Genomic DNA, 22,831 nt, shown 5'->3' on the forward strand with positions numbered 1-22,831 from the left:
TTTGCTCAAAGTCAATGAGCAAAAATTATGCTGAATCCCATTGCAAAATAAATACTTAACTGAAACAAGGTTATTGTTTCTGAGAAATTTTAAAAAACACATAATAAATTTCCAACTGGAGTGGGATTCTAATTATAAATAGTGGTTTCAATGATGAAAAAATTAATGAAACATAATGGTTATCATAGATAGAGAAAACTTCGCAACATTTTCTCCTAATGGTGACATGGGTTGGGTATAGATCTGATGAGGTCTGGGTAGCAATGATGATCTGGTTTGCCGACCAGTTACCTGCCTTCTCTTTCCTGATTCACAAGCTACCCAAGTTTACAATCGATTATTTAGGAATGAGAATTGAAATTTTGCTAAATTGTGAGAACACCCATAGCATAAATTTCACTTCTGAACTGAGGTTTCACTTGGAAATTTAAGTACACAAAAAGATATTTAAAGGAAAGAACTTATGTTTTTACTTATGTTTCTATAAACCCTTGATTCATTCTCACATTCTCGTCATTATTTCAAATCCTTCCATGCCCTCATGACTCTACTTTGTTTTTTTTCCTTCTCTGGCCTTGCACCTCTCTGAGATGTCTTACAGTACTGGCCTTCTGCACATTTTTAAAAATTTCTTGATCACAGTTGGTGACTAAGTTCAAATCTCTGGAATGTTTCCCTAAGTTTCTCCATCGCTCTCCTCAATGAAGTGACTTGCTAAAATATCCTTCATCCTAACATTTCCTCAAATAAAGATGTATTCTACCTTGCACTCATCAGGACAATTCACAAGAATACCAATCTAAGGGGCAACCAAAAGTATACTGTATGAGAGAAGAACCCAGATTGGTTGGAAAATGGATTCAGGTTGATAGAGATGGTGCCATGGAGAATGCCCCAGTTAATAATGGTTGACACTTAATTGTCATCTTTGTTCAATAGGATCTGTTCCAGCTCACTGACACCTTCCAAGGTTGATTAGGGATGGGCAATAAATATTGGCCCCACCAGCAAATGCAAATATTCCTAAATGAATTTTTAAACGTCAGGTCAGGGTCTCAAGATAATACACTAAGAAATGAATCAGCACTGTCACCTATTTTGTTATGCAGTGTCTTTACATTTGTGTTTAGTCTGTAAAGAACAAGACTCTATGGTTTAATATTAATAGCTTCAGTTACATGCTACACTGCAAGCCCAAATAACAAATTGGTTGTCAGTATAAGTCTTAGCACACTCAGGATAACAAAAGTTAACCAATTGCACAATCACATCCAATGTTGGACACCGCATTGTAACTTCTGCGAGTAAAGGCCGATAGTGAATACTTAATACCTTGGCTTTTTCAAACAGCCAAGGGAATATGCTGATTGATATGATCAACCAGTCTTTGAGACATGCAGCTTACATTCTTGGTATCTGATCAAAGGTTTGATCAAACGGTTTTTAAAAATTCTCTTGGAGGATGTGGATGTCACTGGCTGGCCAGTACTTATTTCTCATATATAGTTGCCAGTGAGAAGGTGGTGATTAGCTGTCTTCTTGAAAAGCTGTCGTTTACTTGCTGTAGCGGTCCCACAATGCAGTTGGGAGTTTCAGTGGAAGCGAAGGAATGACGATATATTTCCAAGTGAGTATGGTAAGTGGCTTGGGGGGGAGCATGCAGGTGATGGTGTTCCCATGTACCTGCTTCCTTTGTTCTTCTAGATGGAAATGGTTGTTAGTTTGGAAGGCGTTGTCTGAGGATCTTCATAGAATTTCTGCAGTGCATCTTGTATGCAGTACACACTGCTGTTACTGAGCGATAGTGGTGGAAGGAGTGGATGTTTGTGGATGTGGTGCCGAGCAAGTGGGCTGCTTTGCTCTGGATTGTGTCAAATATCTTAAAGTGTTTTTGGAGCTGCACTCATCCACTTAGCTGTGAAGGTAGCTGTTTAATGCTGCTGCTCTTCAGTAGGAACTGAAGTGGTGATACCATCAAGCAAAAAATATGTCTGTCTATCATATTAGTTAGTAACATGATGTATGAATTTCATTGCTGGTGTGATGCCAGATATGTAGTTCTGTCTTACCCAACTGAATATTTGTTTAATTTCACAGTATCAAGTCTTGTTTGATAATTTTCATGTGAAGTGCCTTGATACGTTTTAGTTGTTTAAAAGTACGATATAAGTGTGAGCTATTGTTGGTGTTGTTGTAATGGAAAAGTTGAGTTTTCTTTGTTTCGCCAGTGGGCAGTGGCACAGTCCAATGTGTACTGTAGGAAGTAGTGTGTGATCAAGATCTGCCATTACAAGAAGTTATAAATGGTATTTGTGAGGAGAAAATTGTGGCACAGCAAATACCTGCAAAAAAATCTTAATTTTATACAATTTGGCGTTGACTGCAGGGCTTCTCCAGTTCCTTGACTGTAACTTCGATGGAAGATTTCCAGAAATCTCAGAAGAAATACAGGGGTAAAGGGCTTATTTCTGATGCTTACAAAATCTTCTGTTGAACTTACAGCAGGAGATTACCAGAAACTTATGAAATTCATTGTATTTCCACAATACTAAGATCATTTGGCTATATCTTTTGGACGAAAGAACTGAACATAAAGAATGAGATGAGAGTGCTTATACTTGACATTAAGATGGCACAAAGGAGCCCTAGGGATAGAAATCAAGAAGAAAACTTTCCATTGGTTGAAGTCAGACTCAGTATAAATGTCTGTGGCTGTTAAACATCAATTATCTCTGCTCCAGGACATCTCTACAGGAATTCCTCAGAGTAGTTTTGTACGTTCAACCCTCTCCAACTGGTTCATCAATAACCTTCTCTCCTATCAAAAAAATGGGAATGTGTGCTGATGGTTGCACAATATTCAGTTCCATTTACAGCTCTCCAGATAATGAAGCAGTCAATGTCCATATGCAGCAAGATCTGGACAACATTCAGGCTTGACCGGATATCTAACAAATAACAGTCACATCACATACAAGATGCAATGCAGCAATTTTCCAAAGCTCTTTTGACAGCGCCTTCCAAACCCATGGCCTCCACCATCAAGCCAAAAATATGCCTATCACATAAGTTAGTAATATAATTTATGAAGTATAAAGACAACAGACATGTTGAGTAGAATAGGTAGATTAATTAGTAAAGTTAGATCACATGGGATTTAGGGTGAGCTTGCTAATCGGATACAGAACTGGTTTGATGGTGGGAGACAGAGAATGATGTTGGAGGGTTGGTTTTCAGAGAGGAAGCCTGTGATTAGCAGTCTTCCACAAGGCATGGTATTGGGTCTAGTTTTGTTTGTCGTTTATGTAAATGATTTGGATGAGAATTTAAGCAGCATGGTTAGCAAGTTTGTGGATGACACCAAAATTGGTGATATAGTGCAAAAGGTTATCTAAGGTTACAAAGAGATTTTGATCAATTGGATCAATAGGCTTAGGAATGGCAATGGAGCTTAATTTGGATAAATGTGAGATATTACACTTTGCTAAAATAAACAAGGGCAGAACTTGTACAATTAATGGAAGGGCCCTGGGTAATAGAACAGAAAGACCTAGGGGTTCAGGTATATACTTCTTTGAAGTTTGTGTCACAGGTAGACAGGGTGGTAAACAAGACATTTAGCATGCTTGACTTCATTGCTTAATTCTTAAAGTATAGGAGTTAGAATGTCATGTTGCGATTGTACATGATGTTGATGAGATCTCTTCTGGAGTACTGTGTGCAGTTCCAGACATGCTGTGATAGCAGTATATTATTAAAATTGAGAGTGTTTGGAAAGATTTATCAGGATGCTGCCAGGGATGGAGTGTTTGAGATATAAAACTAGGTTGGATATGCTGAGACATTTTTCACCAGAGCATAGGGGTTTGAAAGATGACCTGATAGAAGCTATGAGAATCATGAGGGGTTTCGGTAAGGTGAATACCAAAGGTTTTTTTCCTCAGGTTATCCAGGGTTACTGAGGTTAATTGCGGCACTCTGACAACTTCCTCAGAACAACTGAGCTCAGATTAGGAAAGGAGGTTGGGGCTTCTCTGTCTGTATTAGTCAGTATTTCAGGCTGGAAGGTTATGACTGAGCCAGTGGATGGTTGGGTGCAGAGAGTGGGTGCGCAAGCATCTGGGTTTCAGAGACATCTCCACGATTAGACAAAACTATTAATATCTGGAGTGATGGAAGCAAACCAGGTTACATTGGAGGTTCGAGTAAAAAATGAGGTCTGCAGATGCTGGAGATCACAGCTGCAAATGTGTTGCTGGTCAAAGCACAGCAGGCCAGGCAGCATCTCAGGAATAGAGAATTCGACGTTTCGAGCATAAGCCCTTCATCAGGAATAAGAGAGAGAGAGCCAAGCAGGCTAAGATAAAAGGTAGGGAGGAGGGACTAGGGGGAGGGGCGATGGAGGTGGGATAGGTGGAAGGAGGTCAAGGTGAGGGTGATAGGCCGGAGTGGGGTGGGGGCGGAGAGTTCAGGAAGAGGATTGCAGGTTAGGAGGGCGGTGCTGAGTTGAGGGAACCGACTGAGACAAGGTGGGGGGAGGGGAAATGAGGAAGCTGGAGAAATCTGAATTCATACCTTGTGGTTGGAGGGTTCCCAGGCGGAAGATGAGGCGCTCCTCCTCCAGCCGTCGTGTAGTTGTGTTCTGCCGGTGGAGGAGTCCAAGGACCTGCATGTCCTCGGTGGAGTGAGAGGGAGAGTTAAAGTGTTGAGCCACGGGGTGATTGGGTTGGTTGGTTCGGGCGGCCCGGAGGTGTTCTCTAAAGCGTTCCGCAAGTAAGCGGCTTGTCTCACCAATATAGAGGAGGCCACATCGGGTGCAGCGGATGCAATAGATGATGTGTGTGGAGGTACAGGTGAACTTGTGGCGGATATGGAAGGATCCCTTGGGGCCTTGGAGGGAAGTGAGTGTGGAGGTGTGGGCGCAAGTTTTACATTTCCTGCGGTTGCAGGGGAAGGTGCCGGGGGTGGAGGTTGGTTTGGTGGGGGGTGTGGATCTGACGAGGGAGTCACGAAGGGAGTGGTCCTTGCGGAACGCTGATAGGGGAGGGGAGGGAAATATATCCTTGGTGGTGGGGTACATTGGAGGTTCAGTGTGTCTGCTGAACTGATTGGTTTGCAGACACTCGCATTTCCAGTTTGAGGTGACTAAATTTGCTGGTTTATTCAAGCATACCATGCAAGCTTCTAATTCCCAAAACAAGCTGGAACAGCACACAGCGATGTTACTGTTGTAATATTCAAATTGGGCAATTTAAGGGCCAGGGGAAGCCAGCCGACCTGTCCCGCCCATGCTGGCTCTTTGAAAAAAAATCAATGGCTTACTCTTTCGGTAAAGGTCTTGAAGTTTTTTATTCTTTTCTAATAATTATTGTTTGGTTGTCCATAATCTTACTCAGCGATAAGTAAGCTATGACTTTCTTCATGTTGGAGGAGCATACAAGATTGAGAGGTGATCTTATAGGTGTTTATAGAATGATGAGGGGCATTGGCATAGTTAATGGTGGGTGTTATTTCCCTGGGGTGGGGGATTTCAAGTCGAGAGGGCACATTTTTAAGGTGAGAGGAGAGAGATTTAAGAAAGACATAAGGGGCAAATCTTCTACATAGTGGCTTGTTCGTGTGTGAAATCAACTTCCTGAGGAAGTGATAGATGTGAGTACAATAACAATGTTTAAAAGATATTTAAATAAGTACATCAATAGGAAAGGTTTGGAGGTATATGGGCTAAGAGCAGACAGGTGGGACCAGTTTAGTTTGGAAACATAATTGGCATGCACTAGCTGGATGGAAGGGTCTGTTTCCATAATATATGACTGCATGACTCTAAGACAAATTTGAAGGAAGGGCACCATTTAACTGGGCAGGTGGATGACATGTGGAAATCCACTAATTTCTCACTTCTGCCACAAATTGAGGCTCTTAAGTATGAAACTTTTAAAAGTAATTTCCTGCCACTATTGATTGAATTCTAACTGGGAGATTTACTTAGAGGAAAGCCCATAGCAAGAAGCGTTACAGTCTCAGTGATGGGGTGTTCTCCCTTCTTGTCAGGTACTCAGTGTTTGATTGAAGGACTAGGCACTCAGAAGGGCTTATGCCTATTGAGAAGCAAATTCAACCATGAAACAAGTATAATGGGGAAAAGGCAGGAGGTCAGTTTGAGGATTATCAGACCAGCCGTGATCTCATTAAACAACAAAATCCAACTCAAAGGGCTGAATGGCTACTTCTGCGCTTATGTCTTTAATGGTCTTATCTGGAGGGACAATGGCAGCAGAAGTATGGGAACACCACGACCCACAGGCCCCTCCAAGCCATTCACTATCCTGATTTGGGAATATATCACCATTTACTCGGTGTTTTTTGGGTTACAACTGGGTGCCATTCTGGTCGCCTCACTATAGAAAGGACGTGATTGCTCTAGAGGGAATACAGTGGAGATTCACCAGGATGTTGCCTGGGATGGAGCAGTTTAGCTATGAAGAGAAGCTGAATAAACTCCAGTTGTCTTCCCAAGAGCAGAGAAGGCTGTGAGATTAGTAGGATTACGAGGAGCATCGACAAAGTGGATAGGAAGCCCCTATTCCCCTTAGTTGAAGGGTCAAAGCAAGAAGGAATAATTTTGAGGTGAAAAGCTAGAGGATTAGGGGTATTTGAGGAAACATATTTTCCCCAAAGGGTATTGGGAATCTAGAATGCACTGTCTGGGAGGGTAGTTGAAGTGGGAAGCCATGTAACATTTAGAAAGTACTTGGATGAGAACTTGAAATGTCATAACAATCACAGCTATGAGGAGAGTACTGGAGAGTGGACTTAGTGAAGAATTACAGTACACTTTCATCAGTCTAGACTCGATGAGCTCAAGGTCCTCTTTTGTACTCTATGACTTTCTAAATAATGATTCTAAACTAACCCCACCCAGTGGCACTGTGGATCTACTTACAGCAAACAAAACTGTGACTGTTCAGGAAGGCAGCTCACCTCCATCTTTGCAAAGGCACTAGGGAAGGACAATAAATATTGGCCCAGCCAGTACCATCCAATGAATGAATTTAAAACTAAAACAACATGCACTGCCAACCCCATGGCCCCTTCCCCTGACACCTGCCCTGTGACCTCCATCTTGCCCCCACTCACCTAAGTCTCGGTCCTTCACTGATTCTTGGTCACTGTATGATGCACTGTTGCCAGCCTGTCGTTACTGCCAGAGATGCAGCCTGCAATGGACAACTGTCAGTTTCTGATTAGCTGATAAGGATTGGGATTTCAGCCCCTTCATTCCAGGGAAGGCCCACTACTGTCCACTTAAGGTATTAGGCCTTCCTCAAGTAAAATGCTTTCTCGTTGCCCCCACCCCCCACCCAGCCTATGAGCCAGCCCCTTGTTGCCTGAATGAATTTTCACCCCTTGGAATACCACCAGCTGTAGCTTCTCCCTACGTCACCCAGCATCCTGCCTTGGCATCATTTGGCTATGTCTTCATTGCCACTTGCTTAAAAACATGGCAATCTCAGACAGAGATGTGCTTTCATCGATATCAGATAGATTGCAGCAGTTCAAGAAAGTGATTTAGCAGAACATTCTCATGGGGTCTTAGGGATGAGAAATAGAATCAGGCCTTGCCATCCTATGAAAAGAAGACATTTAAGAAGTAACTGGTTGGATTTGGCGAAATTGGTCATCATCTCAAAGGTTTTGAAGGTTAAAAGTTTATAGGACCTTTAAAAGGCATAAGGGATCTTTAAGCTATATAAACAGAGCTATGGAATGCAAAAGAAAAGATGTTATGGAGTTTGGATTTCACAGAACGGGTCAGACCACTCATTCCAGCCCTCCTGCAAGGAAGTCATTCCTGGACAGACTGACTTTTAAAAAGCCTGCCAGGCAGTGATGACCAGCTGAAAGGTGGACTGATCAGCCCAACAGTTAGACTTTGTCCTTCAGCAGACAGGATTCCTCACTCTTGGAAGTTGTTAGCTAATCTGATTTGTTGACAGTTCTCGCAGTCCCTGGTTTTGTTATTCATTCACATGATAAGGGTGTTACTGGCTAGGCCACATGCCCATCCCTAATTGCCCAGAAGCCAGTTAAGGAAAGCCCACATTGTTGTGGATTTAGAGTCACATGCAGGTTAGAACAGGTAAAGATGGCAGTTTCCTTCCCTGGAGGATACTAATGAACCAGATGGGGTTTTCCTGGCAATCAACAATTGGATTCACTCTTAGTTTCAGATTTTTATTAAATTCAAATTCCACCATCGGCCATCACAGAGTATAACAGAGGCCCCCAGAATCTGGCATCTCTGGACGAACAGTCCAGCGAGTAATAGTACAACCAGTAGCAGCACTGCTGGGACTGCACCGAGTTCCCAGGAAGAAGATCACAGTGACAAGAGGCAGATGGGGGTGTGGGTACAAAAAAACTTAGGGAGAAGGAAAATGGGGATTGGAGTTGGGATTTGGCGGGAGCAATCAGGGTTGTTTCTGGTTATTTTACAGACAAACAATTAAAGAATAACATGCATATAGAAGATAGATTGCTGTCTGAGCCATCTTCTTGCTGACTCATTTAGCCATCATAAGACCGGAACTATGGAAACACAAACAAAGAAATTGTATTGCATCAAGGCAAATTCTAGTCCCGGTCCAGTAAACAGTCACACAACTGAGAATAGCTCAAATAATTTCTGCAAATCCACCTTTAGTGTGGAAAAACACTTCAGAGTAACAACAGTACTGGTTGTAATAAAACAAAACCTGTGGCAATCTAAGTGAGTTTTGACTGAAGATAAGCCCAAATGTATCTTTTGGGCAGCTTTTTGGAGAGATAATTATGTTATTTTTGAAGATGACCAATCCTTGTCCATTGTGGGATCTGTCATCTCTATCTCAATGTGGCACTGAAGAAAAGAATTGCTTGAGATAGCTCACTACCACAAATCCCTTTTTGTTTTTATTTGTTTTAGGGCCTTTATGGTGATTAGTGATAAAGGGTAGTCTACAGTAACGTATCACAGAAGGCGCATTGATTTTAGAAAACAGCAAGGTTTAAGTATGATAGCTATAAGTAACACTTTGTTTGGCCATGGCCACTGTAAGATTCCTCCCATTGTCTCCACCCACAGACTGTGGCTGACATCAGCAGAATGGGTGGAGACAATATTACAGGAACCTAAAACCCATCAGAGCCATTGCTGTATGCAATACAAGACAGAACAAGGGAAAATATTTCACAGTGCAAGACTGAGGTAACTGAAGACTCCGTCACCAGTGATGGAGAGGAGGGAAGACCATCTGTCGTACCCAGAATAGCATGAAGTCTGAAATTGCACTTGGCAAGGTCAAAGGTAGGAAGAAGTGGAGTTATGAGAACTTTGTAGATTAAATCATTTTGAAATGACTACTCTTGGATAAGGTTTGATATATAAGCAGGACTTAGCTATAAACAAAATGGATTGTGACATATTATACTGTTCTGACATATTTTTATAACAAGATTAAAGACTTAACCTAAAAAGTGGCACTGCTGTGACGAAAAACGCCCAGATTCAGATTACCTACAGTGTGGAAACAGGCCCTTCAGCCCAACAAGTCCACACCGACCTGCCAAAGCGCAACCCACCCATACCCCTACATTTACCCCTTCACCCAACACTAGGGGCAATTTAGCATGGCCAATTCACCTGCACATCTTTGGACTGTGGGAGGAAACCGGAGCACCCAGAGGAAACCCACGCAGACACGGGGAGAACGTGCAAACTCCACACAGTCAGTCGCCTGAGGCAGGAATTGAACCCGGGTCTCTAGCGCTATGAGGCAGCAGTGCTAACCACTGTGCCACCGTGCCATCCACTTTTTTTTTCTCTTTTTAATATTCTAAATGCCCGAAACGTTGACTCTCCTGCCTGACCTGCTGTGCTTTTCCAGCACCACCCTCTCGACCCTGATCTCCAGCATCTACAGTGCTCACTACATCTGGTCTGACCAGATCCTTATAAAGCCTCAGAAATGCATCCCTGATTTTATTTCAAGTCCCTTTATCCATCTCATACAAAACATGGACTTCTATTGTCATGTGAGTACAATTCTAATGAACAATTTTGCACATTCAGTCTTATGAAATGTAAGATAGTGTAAGTTACAGATGGAAGAGCAAAATGTTATCCATCCCAGAAATCTCAAATAAAAGCAAAATATATTGGCATGATTTAGCAAGCATCTTGGTGAAGAGTGAAACAGTTAACTTTAACATTCAGCAAGATGTTTCTCAAGCCAGCAGTTCCACCATTTTCAGATTTTAATTACAATAGGGGTTGTCGTAGACTCATAGAGTCATACAACACGGTCCAATCAGTCCATACTGAACATAATCCCAAACTAAGCTAGTTTCATCTGCCTGCTCCTGGCCCATATCTCTCCAAACCTTCCTGTTCATGTACTTACTGAAATATCTTTTCAATATTGTATCTGCACCCACCCCACCACTTCCTCAGGAAGTTCATTCCACACACGAATGAGCCTCTGTGTAAAAAATGTACCCTTCATGTCTTTCTTAAATCTCTCTCCTCTCACCTTAAAAATGTGCCCCCATGTCCTGAAATCCCCCATCCTAGGGAAATGACATCTACCATTAAGCCTGTCTATGCCTGTCATGATTATATAAACTTGCATAAGGTCACCTCTCAACCTCCTGCGTGAAACCTCCTATCTTCCTCCTATGTGAAAAGAAGTCCCAGCTTTGTAATTCTTTGTAATTCAAACCTTTCATATCTAGCAACATTCTGCCAAATTTCTTCTGAACCCTCTCCAGCTTAATAATATCCTTCTTATAAATGGGCGACTAGAACTGCACACAGAAGAGGCCTCACCAATGTCCTGTGCAACCACAACATGAATTCTCAATGCCAATATTCAAAAGGCTGAGCAATGAAATGCCTTTTTAACCACTCTGACTATATATGACACAAACTTCAAAGAATTATGTACCTGAATCCCTAGGTCTCCCTGTTCTACCACACTTTCCAATGCCCTACCATTAATTGTAGAAGACCTACCCTATTTGCTGTACCAACATGTCCTCTGTGTTGAACTCCAGACTCTTGCTCACAGCATGATCACATACCTATAGGGTGTGGACTTTGGACTTGGATTGCAGCTAACAGTTACCATCACTGAATCTGTCAGTCTTGTAATATAATATAGAAACAGGTACAGCGCAGCACCTCACCTTCTTACGACATGTTTTGATGATAATTCCCTGTAACTATCGCTGGGTAGGATTATGGATAACCAAACAATAATTATTAGAAAAGAATAAAAAACTTCTAGAGTTTTATTGAAAGAGTAAGACACTGATTTTTTTTCAAAGAGCCAGCACGGGCGGGACAGGTAGGCTGGCTTCCCCTGGCCCTTAAATTGCCCAATTTGAATATTACAACAGTAGCATTGCTGTGTGCTGTTCCAGCTTGTTTTGGGAATTAGAAGCTTGCATGGTATGCTTGAATAAACCAGCAAATTTAGTCACCTCAAACTGGAAATGTGAGTGTCTGAAAACCAATCAGTTCAGCAGACACACTGAACCTCCAATGTAACCTGGTTTGCTTCCATCACTCCTGAGATTATTTATTTTGTCGAATTGTGGAGATGTGTCTGAAACCCAGGTTCTTGCGCTCCCTTCTTCACATCACCCACTCTCTGCACCCAACCAGCCACTGGCTCAGTCATAACCTTCCAGCCTGAAATACTGACTAATACAGACAGAGAAGCCCCAACCTCCTTTCCTAATCTGAGCTCAGTTGTTCTGAGGAGGTTGTCAGAGTGCCCCAATTAATCTCAGTAACCCTGGGTCAGAGAGTAGGGAAATCAATCAAAAGCTTATCTTACAATCTTACAACTCCAGTTGAATGTCATGTGGGAAAGGCCATCGAGTGAGGATTGTGTTGACTTTGGTTGTAAAATCTGTCAAATGTCCTGCTCATACCCATTCCCTCGGAATGATATGAGGTTGCAGTTTGTGTGACTGGCATTTGTGGAACTCATACCCCAGTTAAGTTCTGTGTTTTTAGGCAAGGAAATGCAAGGCAATAAGTAAAAGCAAAGTCTGTTTTGCATGATGACTAACTGAGGAAGTGTCTGGTCTAATTCTTTGAAAAGGATTGTGCAAGGTCAAACTTAGATCAATATCAGCAGAATAACTTCAACTGGTCAGCACTCCAAAAAATGTCAATGTCACAATATCAATGACTTTTTACTATTGATGCATCATTTAAAACAGATTTAGTAAACCTGCAAGCCTGCTGAGAGATAAAATGCAAAACTTCCAAATCAATGTGTAAATAAAGCATACACTTGCTTCAAGTAGGCCATTTAGCCCAACCTACCTGCTTGCCTGATACATCATATCACACTTGATTCATATTTGATTCCTAAATATTCTAGAAAAGCAAAGTTGCAGATTTCCACTACCCTTTGTGTGAAAATGTGCTTTCTGATTTCAGTCCTGAATGGCATTTTATTTTGTCACCCTCATCTGTGTTTTTAACCAAAAAGAATTGTTTCTATACACCGACTATGTCAATCCCTTTATCATTTTAAACACATTATTAGATCACCCATCAACCTTCAAACTTAAATGGAATAAAAGCCAACGTATATAATCTGCCCTCATAATTGAACCCTTTGAGATTTGCTATCACTCTGTTGAATCCATGTCATGCCAATTCCAACACCAATAGAATGCTTCATGATGTGCACTACCCGGGACTGAACCTAGTACTCCAGCTCTAATGTAATCAAAATTCAGGGCAACAATTTTCTAACTTCAACCCCTATGTATTCCTTAAGAAAAAAAGGCGACATTCCATCAGCCTTTCTCAACAACTGTTAATCAAATCTACCACATTGTAAGTGAACAGCAACAGCCTTTGTTGTATGTAATTATTTGCTGAATATGACAATAGAGGATAATCCTATCTGGAGCTCTACTCACCCAGGTTCCTTTCCATGTGATCTAATGTCACAATGACATTACTCGCATTGCACATGTTCAGAGTAAAGTATAATTCTGCTAAATCTAAATTTTTACTGCAGTTTCTTTCACTATGCTTTTCTTTACCTTTAACATTTAATTATAAACATCTAACTCTTTTTACTGCACTTGACCAACAAGACTCTTGCATCTGGAACAAATCGATACAGCATCCTTGGTTCTCTTCAAGGACTTGTCGAATCTATATGCTGTCTTGTCATTTTCTTGGAGGGCTACTACAGTGCTGGATTGGAATGGCTGCATCTGCCAATGGCTCAGCTTTTGGCTGTCACACTCACAAATGACCTGAATGTAGCTGCAATGAAGACTATTCAAGGAAAAACTGATAAACAGGAGAAGACTCCAAGGGCCAAAGGGCCATGTCCTCTTTCAAAAGGAAGGCAGTAAATTGAAGTTTTCACTCTCGTTTTTGTCTACTTTGCTCTCTCAGGGATGCTTTTAATAGACAAAAAGGAAAACCAATGGGGCTTTGTGGACTGTGTTAGGGATGTGGAAATTAAGACCTCTCTGCTGTTTTTAGGATAGGAATTTCTCTTTCTGTCAATAATAGTATCAATTTAACATTTGCTGGGATGCAAGGCTGCTGAGATGCAGCTAATGACATAACTTTTATTTTCATGGAGTGGAGCTAGGTCCAGTTTTAATGCCTGGCCCTAAGTGCCCTTGAACTGAATAGCTTGCTTGGCCATTTCAGGTGACAGTTAGGAGTCAATCCCATTGTTGTGGATCTGCAGTCACATGTCCTGAGATGAGGATGGCAGTGTTCTTTCTCCAAGAGGCATAAGTGAACCAGATTGTTTTTCATTTAAGGTTTCCTGGTCCTTATTACTGAGAACAGGTTTGAATTCCAGATGTTATTATTTCAATTCTATCAGTTGTCGTGGTGGGATTTGAACTATCTCCCCAGAACTTTAGCCTGCGTCTGTGAATTACTAGAGTAGTGAGATTCTTACAATGCCACCACGTATTAGATAATTTGCTCATGGGACAGGTGTTAGAATCAGTCTTTACAGAAATTAAAGATGAAAATCTCAATGAAATCACAAAGGAACATCATGGCTTTGCAAAGAGCTTTAACTAATATACTGTGAATAAAGGGGGCCCTTAGATGCACTCACTACATTTGGACTTCCGGAAAGTATTTGACAAGATGCTATATCGTAGAATCCCTACAGTGGAAACAGGCCATTTGGCCCAACAGGTCCGCACTGACCCTCCGAAGTGTATCCCACCCAGGCCCATTCCCCTACATTTCTCCTGACTAGTACACCTAACCTACACATCCCTGAACACTATGGACAATTTAGCATGATCAATTCACCTAACCTGCAAATCTTTGGCTTGTGGGAGGAAACCGGAGCACCCAGAGGAAACCCACGCAGATACAGAGAGAGAATGTGCAAACTCCACACAGACAGTCGTTAGAGGCTGGTATTAAATGCAGGTCCCTGATAGTGTGAGTCACCGTGCCACCCTCTTATTGAACAAAGTAAAAGCTAATAGTATAGGGGTAAGATATCAACATGGATAGAAGATAAATTAGCTGACAGAGAACAGAAAGCATGTGTAATTGAGAGTTATTTCTGATTGGCAGAATGTGATGAATGGGGTCTCAGCTTTTTACAATTTATATCAATAGCATGGTTGCTACATTTTCAGATTGCACAAAGGTAGGTCGGAAAGTATGGTCTGAAGAAAACATAACAAGGATGGAATAAAAACAAAAATTGCTGGAAAATCTCAGCAGGTCTGGAAGTACCTGTGGAGAGAAATCAGAATTCCTTCCTCAGCTTAGCTTTTCAAGTAATTTCTGTTTTTGTTTCTGATTTACAGCATCTGCAGTGCTTTTGGTTTTTATAACAAGGAAGGAGACTGACATAGATAGGTTAAGTGAGTGGGCAAAAACCTGGCAGTTTGAGTATAATGTGGGACAATATGACGTTGTTCTCTGACAGGAAAATTAGAAGTGTATAATATTATTTAAACAGGGAATAACTGAATTAGATGTGCTCCTGTGAAAGCTTAGTATGTGGCTACGTAACTAAATTAAGACAATACTAAATGATTATCCTTTATTATGAGAGGAATTGAACAAGAAATTAGGGATGGTACATTTCAGTTATATAGAGCATTAGTGAGACCATATCTCAAGTATTGTGTGTAGATTTGGTCCCCATATTTAAGGATGAATGTCATTGTTTTGGCAATGTTTCCGAGGAGGTTTAGTAGATTGATAATAAACTGGTTTTCTTGTCTGGTAATTTTATGTGGACAGACTGGACTTGTTTCCATTGGATTCTAGAAGAGTGTGGGGTGATTTAATTGAAGTGTATAAGATCCAGAATGATCTTGAGAAGCTGCATGCCGAAAGGATGTTTCCTCTTGTAGGCGAATCCAGAACATGGGAACACTGTTTAAAAATTAGAGGCCACCCTTTTAGGAAAGAGATGAGGAGATTTTTTTTCTCTCTGTCATAGGGTTGTGTGACTTTGGAACTGTCTACTTCAGAAGGCTCTGAATACAGGGCCATTTAATATTTTTAAGACAGAGATACATAGGTTCTAATTAGGCAAGGAAACAAGGACTATTGCAGTTAGATGGGCATGTGGAATTCAAAACAATAGCCTAGTGATATTATCGCAGGTCTGTTAACCCAGAGTCCCAGGTAATGTTCAGGGGACCTGGGTTCAAATCTCACCACAGCAGATGATGGAATTTTGAGTTCAATAAATACCTGGATAAAAGAGTCTAATGATGACCATGAAATCATTGCTGATTGTCAGAAAAACTCATCTGGTTCACTAATGTCCTTTAGAGAAGGAAACTGCCATCCTTGCCTAGTCTACATGTGACTCCAGACCCACAGAAATATGGTTGACTCTTAATTGCAATTAGGAATGGACAATAAATGCTGTCTAGCCAGTAATGCTCTATTTTGTGAATGAATAAAGAAAACAATCCACAAATTCAACTGATAAATAATCCACATTATCAAATGTGATCCACTCTTTTAAACAAAACTTCAGCTTTTCCAGAGTTACTGTGACAGTTCAGTTCATTACTGTGAGTTACAATTCTTGATGTAAACAAACACACGTATTCCTTCAGCAAAACATGGAAAAACTATAAAGCTAGTGACTTTTCTAATCATTAGATCATCACCAGGTTTCAAATATTTTCTCATTCTTATTACATTCAACATAATTTTAGCTACTTAATTTTGGCTAACACAGCAAGTTTAAGGTTAATACCTGCAGACATTCACTTTTTGTGATGAATGAATGAGGGCTCTTGAAGCCCTTCATTCCGTAATTTCTGTAGATTTCTTGATTTAAATAATATTCAGTTCCTTGAGTGTTTCTGCCAAAGTGTATTTTCCCACATTATATTTCATTTGCCAAGTCTTTGTTCACTTGTTCAACCTGTCCATGTCCCTCTGCAAACTTTTTGTACCATCCTCAAGATTTGTCTTCCCACCTATTTTTGTGTCATCCACAAACTTGATTATAGTACGTTTGCCTTCCCCATCCAAATTATTAATACAAATTGTAAATAATATGACCATATCACTGATCCTTGTGGCACTTCATTAGTTAAAGATTGCATAAAAATGTTCCCTGTACCCCAACTCTGTCTTTCATTCGTTATCCAATCCTCTATCCATGCTAATCTATCCTTGGGCATTTATCTTACTAAGTGGCCTAATGCAAGTTTCTCTCCAAGCCACTCATCACCCTAACTTGCAAACATAGCATTCCTTCAGTGGGACCTAAGGACATGTGAGTCTACCTACACCAATGGACTGCAGCAATACAACAATGTAACTCACCACCACCTTCTTAAAGACAGCTAGAGATAACCAATTATTGCTGGCCCAGCCATTGAAGTCCAAAGCCCATGAATGTACAAAGTGCAAATTGTTGTAAAAACCCATTTACTTCATACATGTTATTAGCGAAGCAAGCCTGCCATCTTAACCTGGTCTAATTTATATGTGACCACACCTATAGAAATGTGGTGACTTTTAACTGTCCTCCAGAATTACAGATGGACAAGAAATGCTGGTGCCCAGATCCCATAAAATGCAATATCTTTTCTGGATGTGAATTTGCTCACTGAGCTGGAGGGTTCAGTTTCAGATGTTTCATCACCATACTAGTCATCCTCCAGTGAAGTTTGTTCACTGATGATGTTACCTAGTATGGTGACAAATATCTGAAACCAAACCTTCCAGCTCAGCGAGCAAACCTGCATTCAGAGCCTCAACCTGAACTACAAATCTTTTCAAAATTTGCTAATATCTCTTTCATGTTTGACTCTCCTCAGAACAATGTAGTGATGACATTAGCTTTTCAAGTGTTCAAGAAGATATTTGTAAGAGTCATAAAATATCTCTGAAACCACAAAATGTCTGCACTCTTGCTTACTGCTCAGCATTTTTGGCCACTATGGTGTCTATTTATATATCTTCTGAGTTATCACACAAACCTGACTAATCAAGTTCAATGAACATAGATCACATGCAGATTAAATAGATTTCACTTTAAATCCCCATGAGAAGCTCATAGGGAGCAGCTACAGTCCATGCATTGAACTCTGAAAGGATGCCGCTAAATTAGGAAGACAGAATTTTGACCTTGCAATGGAAGAAAAGCAATATATGATATGTAAATCAGATATGAACTGAGGGTCGACCACATTATTATTGCAGCTTCATCCAGGCAAATGAAGACTATTCCCTCAAATATGAACAGAGATCCAGTCAATTGATCTTCTCTCCCTTTTTCCACTAAAATCACCAACATGCAAAGGCGAAACAGTACAGACCAAATGGAAGGAGTATCAGATATCGGGAGAATATATACTTAGTGATTGGGCAAGTGCACAAAGATGCTCACCTAAAGTTTATTAAAATTCAGGCCCTAGTTTTCACCTGCACAAGACTGGAATTCTGCAAATTCCAAACCTGATGCTGTTTGCTAATCAAATTCTAAGGGAATACAGCCAACTCTAATTTGCAGGAGTGATGGAGGAAAGAGCCCAACAGCCTGCTGTTTCTGTCTTTTCTGGTTACACATGCATTTGATTAAACAAAAGACAACTCACCTTTACATCAGGAATTTCTGTACATGCTTCATCCATTTTATACTGAATATCAAATAGTGCTCAATTGTGGGCAACAAGTTGTTAAACTATACAGTTTGTGTCAACTTCAGTTAGCACGACGGATATCTTTAATTTCACAAATGATGCAGTCCTAATAAAGATAAAGTAATAATTATAGGCATGCCTAATAAGCTACACTTTAATGTGGCCTGGTGGTTCAGTGGTTAGTACTGCTGCCTCACAATGTGAGAGAGCTGGGTTTGATTCCACTCTCAAATGACTGTCTGAGTGGAGTTTGTACATTCTCCCTGTGTTTGTGTGGGTTTGCTCCAGTTCCCACCCCACCACACACACACACACACACACACACACACACACAATCAAAAGGAGTGCCAGTTAGATGGATTGGCCAAGAGAAATACAGGAATAGAGTGGGATGTTCTTTGAAGGATTGGTATGGACTTGATGGATTGAATGGCCTGTTTCTACACTGGAGGGATTCTATGATTCTTTTTGAGACTCTGTCCTGGTTTCACTTAACAAGAATATCACAATGGCTTCTCTACTTAAAGGATCATTAATGGTAGATGGGGCTGATATTTAGTGAAGGATCCCATTGGCTTCAGACAAATATGCTTTTTGCCAGCTCCACTGAACATAGAACATAACATAAAACAACTGCTGATGCTGGAAGTCCAGAACAAAAGCGGAAGTTGTTGGACAAACTCAGCAAGTCTGGTACATCTCCAGAGAGAAAGCTATGAGCCAGGAGGTCCAGGTTTAAATTCCATCTGCCTGTAGGAGTGTCACATAATGTCCAAAAAGCATGATTAAAAATAACAGACATCAATATGCAAAATCAGTTGACTTTTTCTGCCGATTTTTATTTTCTGCTTAGTTACTGCCAAGCAGGAAGGCTTAAGATTGCATTTATATGTGTCACTTATTCTGGTGTTCAAACTCTGAGCTTCAATTTTTGAATGGTGACATACCAGCATATTGTTTGGCTTATGCACCTGCTTATTATCAGAGAATCCCTAAGTTTAGCGTAGCCATGTGACATAGAACAAATCAAAAATCATTATTATCCTCCCGTTCCATTGAACAATTAAACTTGTGATTAGCAGATGTCTGCAGGAGTTAATTATATGACAATTGATAAAAATTACAAAAATGTTGAAGTATCCAATATGACCTTTACATCACAATCTTTTTCTTTTCTATTTCAGATATTTATCTCAAGAAATCTGAGATAATACTCGTGATCTTTATTTTCCTCAAGGATTGTACTATGTCGACTGCTACGCCAATTACACAGTCTCTTAACAATGGTAGTGCAGTTAATGTTCCAGCGATTGTCATCCCTGTGTTGTTGATTCCTGCAATTATTGGACTTATAGTCTGGGGCTATATACATTTTAGATCCAAAGGTTTTTATATCCCAAATGTACTGATGAGATCCAGGAGGAGTGACAGTGGATTGGATGAGAGACAGCTCGATAATCAGCAAGAGCACATCTACAATTCTAAGATAACTAATCATTCTGCTGAGCGAGTTTCTAGCTCTAACACCTCTCCAAAATATGAAGCCAATCATGCACTATATCACGCTCAACCTAATTATGAAAATGTTATGATTGATCCCAATAATCAGCCTGAAAATTCAGAATTCACATCAGCTGCAGACCATCAGCAAATTCAGATTTCTCCGACTGTGGATTATAATGAGACTATTTATGAAAACAGCTCATCATTGGATATTTCACCCGTGTATTGTAATTACACAGGCCCACCAAATGATGAAAATGATGATACTTACATCATTCCAAGCGAGTAGTTACCTGCATGATGAGGACACCAGACTATTATCAAACTGGAAAGGAAGATCGTTTTTGTGATTTGAGACAGTGAACATTGGATGGGCAATGTCTCAATATTATTTATTGAACAGAATATGGATTTGAGACACAGTATGAAGAATAAATATCTCAGTGTAATGCAGAAAACTATAGAACAATGAAAAATCCTTTTTCATACTTCAAAGAAATGCGTGCTGGCAATTTGAGCTCCGAACATGACATACAACAGAGAAGAACTTTGAAAAACATTGTATTTTGTATGTCAGATATTTTGTCATCCTTCCAAACTGAAATGTCTATAAAACTGGTTTGCAGAGAATCAAATGTTTTCTACTCAAAGACTGGCCATCTTAGGTCATACTTAGACAATTCCAGCCAAGAGTCCACAAAGCAATTATGGTGAAAGAGATCAACAAGAAAACATTCAGGCTTCATCTAGTCACTCATCTGATCAATTTTTCAGTGGCATTTTCATCCATTAAGGAGAATTTGCATTTATCATAGCGGCTCAGGTTTAACCGCTATAATAACGATGAAGTTGTCAGCATTAGTTATCACCACTCTGTGAAACTGATAGGTACAGAGTTAAAAGTGGCAGACCAGAAACTGATTCCCTACTCCTCCATTGGGCGTGCAGTTGAAGTCTTCATCAACACAAATCAATTAGAAATCACTAAATTTTCCACCTGTAACTTGTTCTTCTCACTGTTTAAACCACTTGATAAAGTGACACATTTTTGAATGAGCTGTAGCTGGGTTCAAAATTATATAATATGTCAAAATTACCATGAATGACTCCTCTGGTTCAGAAAGGCTAATTGAATATTTGTGAAATGTCGAATTTCTCTATTCCATATTAAAAATTCAAAGTTTGTTAAATATTATTTCAAGTTTGTTGATGCTATTTCAGCATCCATATTAATTGTGTATATCACATCTTTTTGTTTTAATTTCTGTAAAATTATAGAAAGTGTATGATGAAACATGGCGTTATTTCCTTGTTTGCTGTCTAAGAGAATTCTTCAATGTGACAATGCTGTCATGAAGTCAGCTTCATGAGATCAAAGTTGCTGGAGATCACCAATAGCTGGCGCCAGCAATGATTTTACTATCAAGAAAGGAGAAACTGATCCACTTGATTCACTAGATCAATGAGGGCAGGTTTCTTCACAGTCAGCATTGGGCACTACAACTTTGTTGCTCACTTCAAAGTCTGAATCATTATTCATTTTTTACTAACTATAAAGTAACTAGATTGCAGCTTTCTTTCTTGGCTTTCTTATAGCAATGTATCACCATTAGTACCAGCTCTGACCTGGACTTTTAGGTCCTGCAGGTGCCAGGATCAAAGGAGGGCTGGCACCAAATGTAGCAATTCCAATTTCCCTGCTGGTTCATGCATTGCATCCCACTCTCAAGCCTTTTTCCTCAAAGTTACTATGAAGTGTTGACAGGGCTATTCACCCATGCATGGTGGGTAGATGATTAAGATCATTAAGGCCTCCTTAGAACAATTAAAGGAAGCCACTGAGACTTTTCAGCTTCTAGTCTACCTGTTGGCAAATCTAAGGCTAGAACTCCAGGTAGGCCCAGACATTGTTCTCACTAATTCATATACAGTAATAACCACAGTGACAGAGCCACTCCCTCCACTCCCCTCCACCCCACTTTTTTCCCCTTCCTCCACAGCAGTGTCTAAGCTGCAAAAGCTATTTTTATATTTAGATTGTAGTATTTTGGAGAGAGGGGAGCTCAAAGAATTTCACATCTCTCTTGTCACCCTTCTTGAGATAAACACAGCCTGATTCAAATTGCATTGAAATTCACAAGAGAATTCAGGGACTTTTGGGAGTCATGTTTAAAAGCTCGCTTGTGTCTATTCCTAAAATAGTCATTGTAGTTTACCACTAAATCTATATTAATATAATTGCACATTCATGTCAAAGTTGCTTCTGCTTTTAAAGAGGGAACATTCCCAGATAAACGTGATTCATTTACTGTTCCCCCAGAGTTGTATAAAGATGTGCTCTGCTATCCATTACAGACTCATTTGATATTAATTATTTGGTAGTTTTTATGTGTTCATTTCCTAATTCCAAATTGGCGCTCCAGGAAATGCAAAGGCAAAGGAGAGTGGGGGAAAAAAAGACGGTGACTACTTGCACTATCAATGTGTGTTTTTCTTAGAATGTACAAACATTATTATTGACAGGGGGACGAAAGCATGACTGTTAAAATCTGCCCTCTATTCAGAGGTGCAAAGTACTCATCATCCATATTTTAAATTTTGACTGTTGTTTCTTACCATCAAAATTACCTAATTTAGCTGAAATAGAGTGAATGCTTTTCAGATGTTGCTATATACATGGTTTCAGAAGAATCAATAGTTACAATCATTATTACTGTGAATATAAGTTTTCCAGATTTTTTGAAACTGCAATTCAGACCTATAAAAGCTACAACTGTGCACTATGCAAATAACTATAGATTACTGTTTGCTTAATGGCATCTTGTTAGGTGGTTCTTTGATTTTTGAATGTACAAAATAAAAATTGTGTCTTTTACCAATTTTGTCCAAATGTCCCTTGGTTTTAACTTTAATTTTTTAATCTTGATTTACGCAATACAATAGTTGTTAAACAAATATCTAAAAAAAAATTAAATTAATATTATAAACTCATATTAATCAGTTTCGTAGTTCAAAACAGAAAATGCCTTTGACATATGGCACCTGCAAGAATGGAAAAGGTTAGATTTTAATTTGTTAAATTGCCAGTTTTTTGGCAGTCTCGATTTGTGAAACATTACTGCAGATTGAT

At 40.0% G+C, this 22,831-nt stretch overlaps 1 protein-coding gene across 1 annotated transcript; it reads left to right on the plus strand.

Annotated features, from left to right (window-relative positions):
- The first annotated feature begins 9,200 nt into the window (after positions 1-9,200).
- Positions 9,201-22,548, plus strand: LOC132819006 (uncharacterized). The gene is made up of 2 exons (XM_060830245.1): positions 9,201-9,346; positions 19,383-22,548. Exons 1-2 carry the CDS (start codon positions 9,313-9,315, stop codon positions 19,988-19,990), a joined length of 642 nt encoding a protein of 213 aa, XP_060686228.1. The 5' UTR covers positions 9,201-9,312; the 3' UTR covers positions 19,991-22,548.
- The last annotated feature ends 283 nt before the right edge of the window (positions 22,549-22,831 follow it).

This window comes from Hemiscyllium ocellatum, chromosome 1 (genome assembly GCF_020745735.1).
Source record: "Hemiscyllium ocellatum isolate sHemOce1 chromosome 1, sHemOce1.pat.X.cur, whole genome shotgun sequence".
Lineage (NCBI taxonomy): Eukaryota > Metazoa > Chordata > Chondrichthyes > Orectolobiformes > Hemiscylliidae > Hemiscyllium > Hemiscyllium ocellatum.

Bases quoted from the DNA above. Each gene is read 5' to 3' on its own strand.
- LOC132819006 (XM_060830245.1), top strand. From the start codon at position 9,313: ATGAAGTCTGAAATTGCACTTGGCAAGGTCAAAG. The intron at 9,347-19,382 runs GTAGGAAGAAGT...TTTCTATTTCAG, and splicing joins TGCACTTGGCAAGGTCAAAG to ATATTTATCTCAAGAAATCT.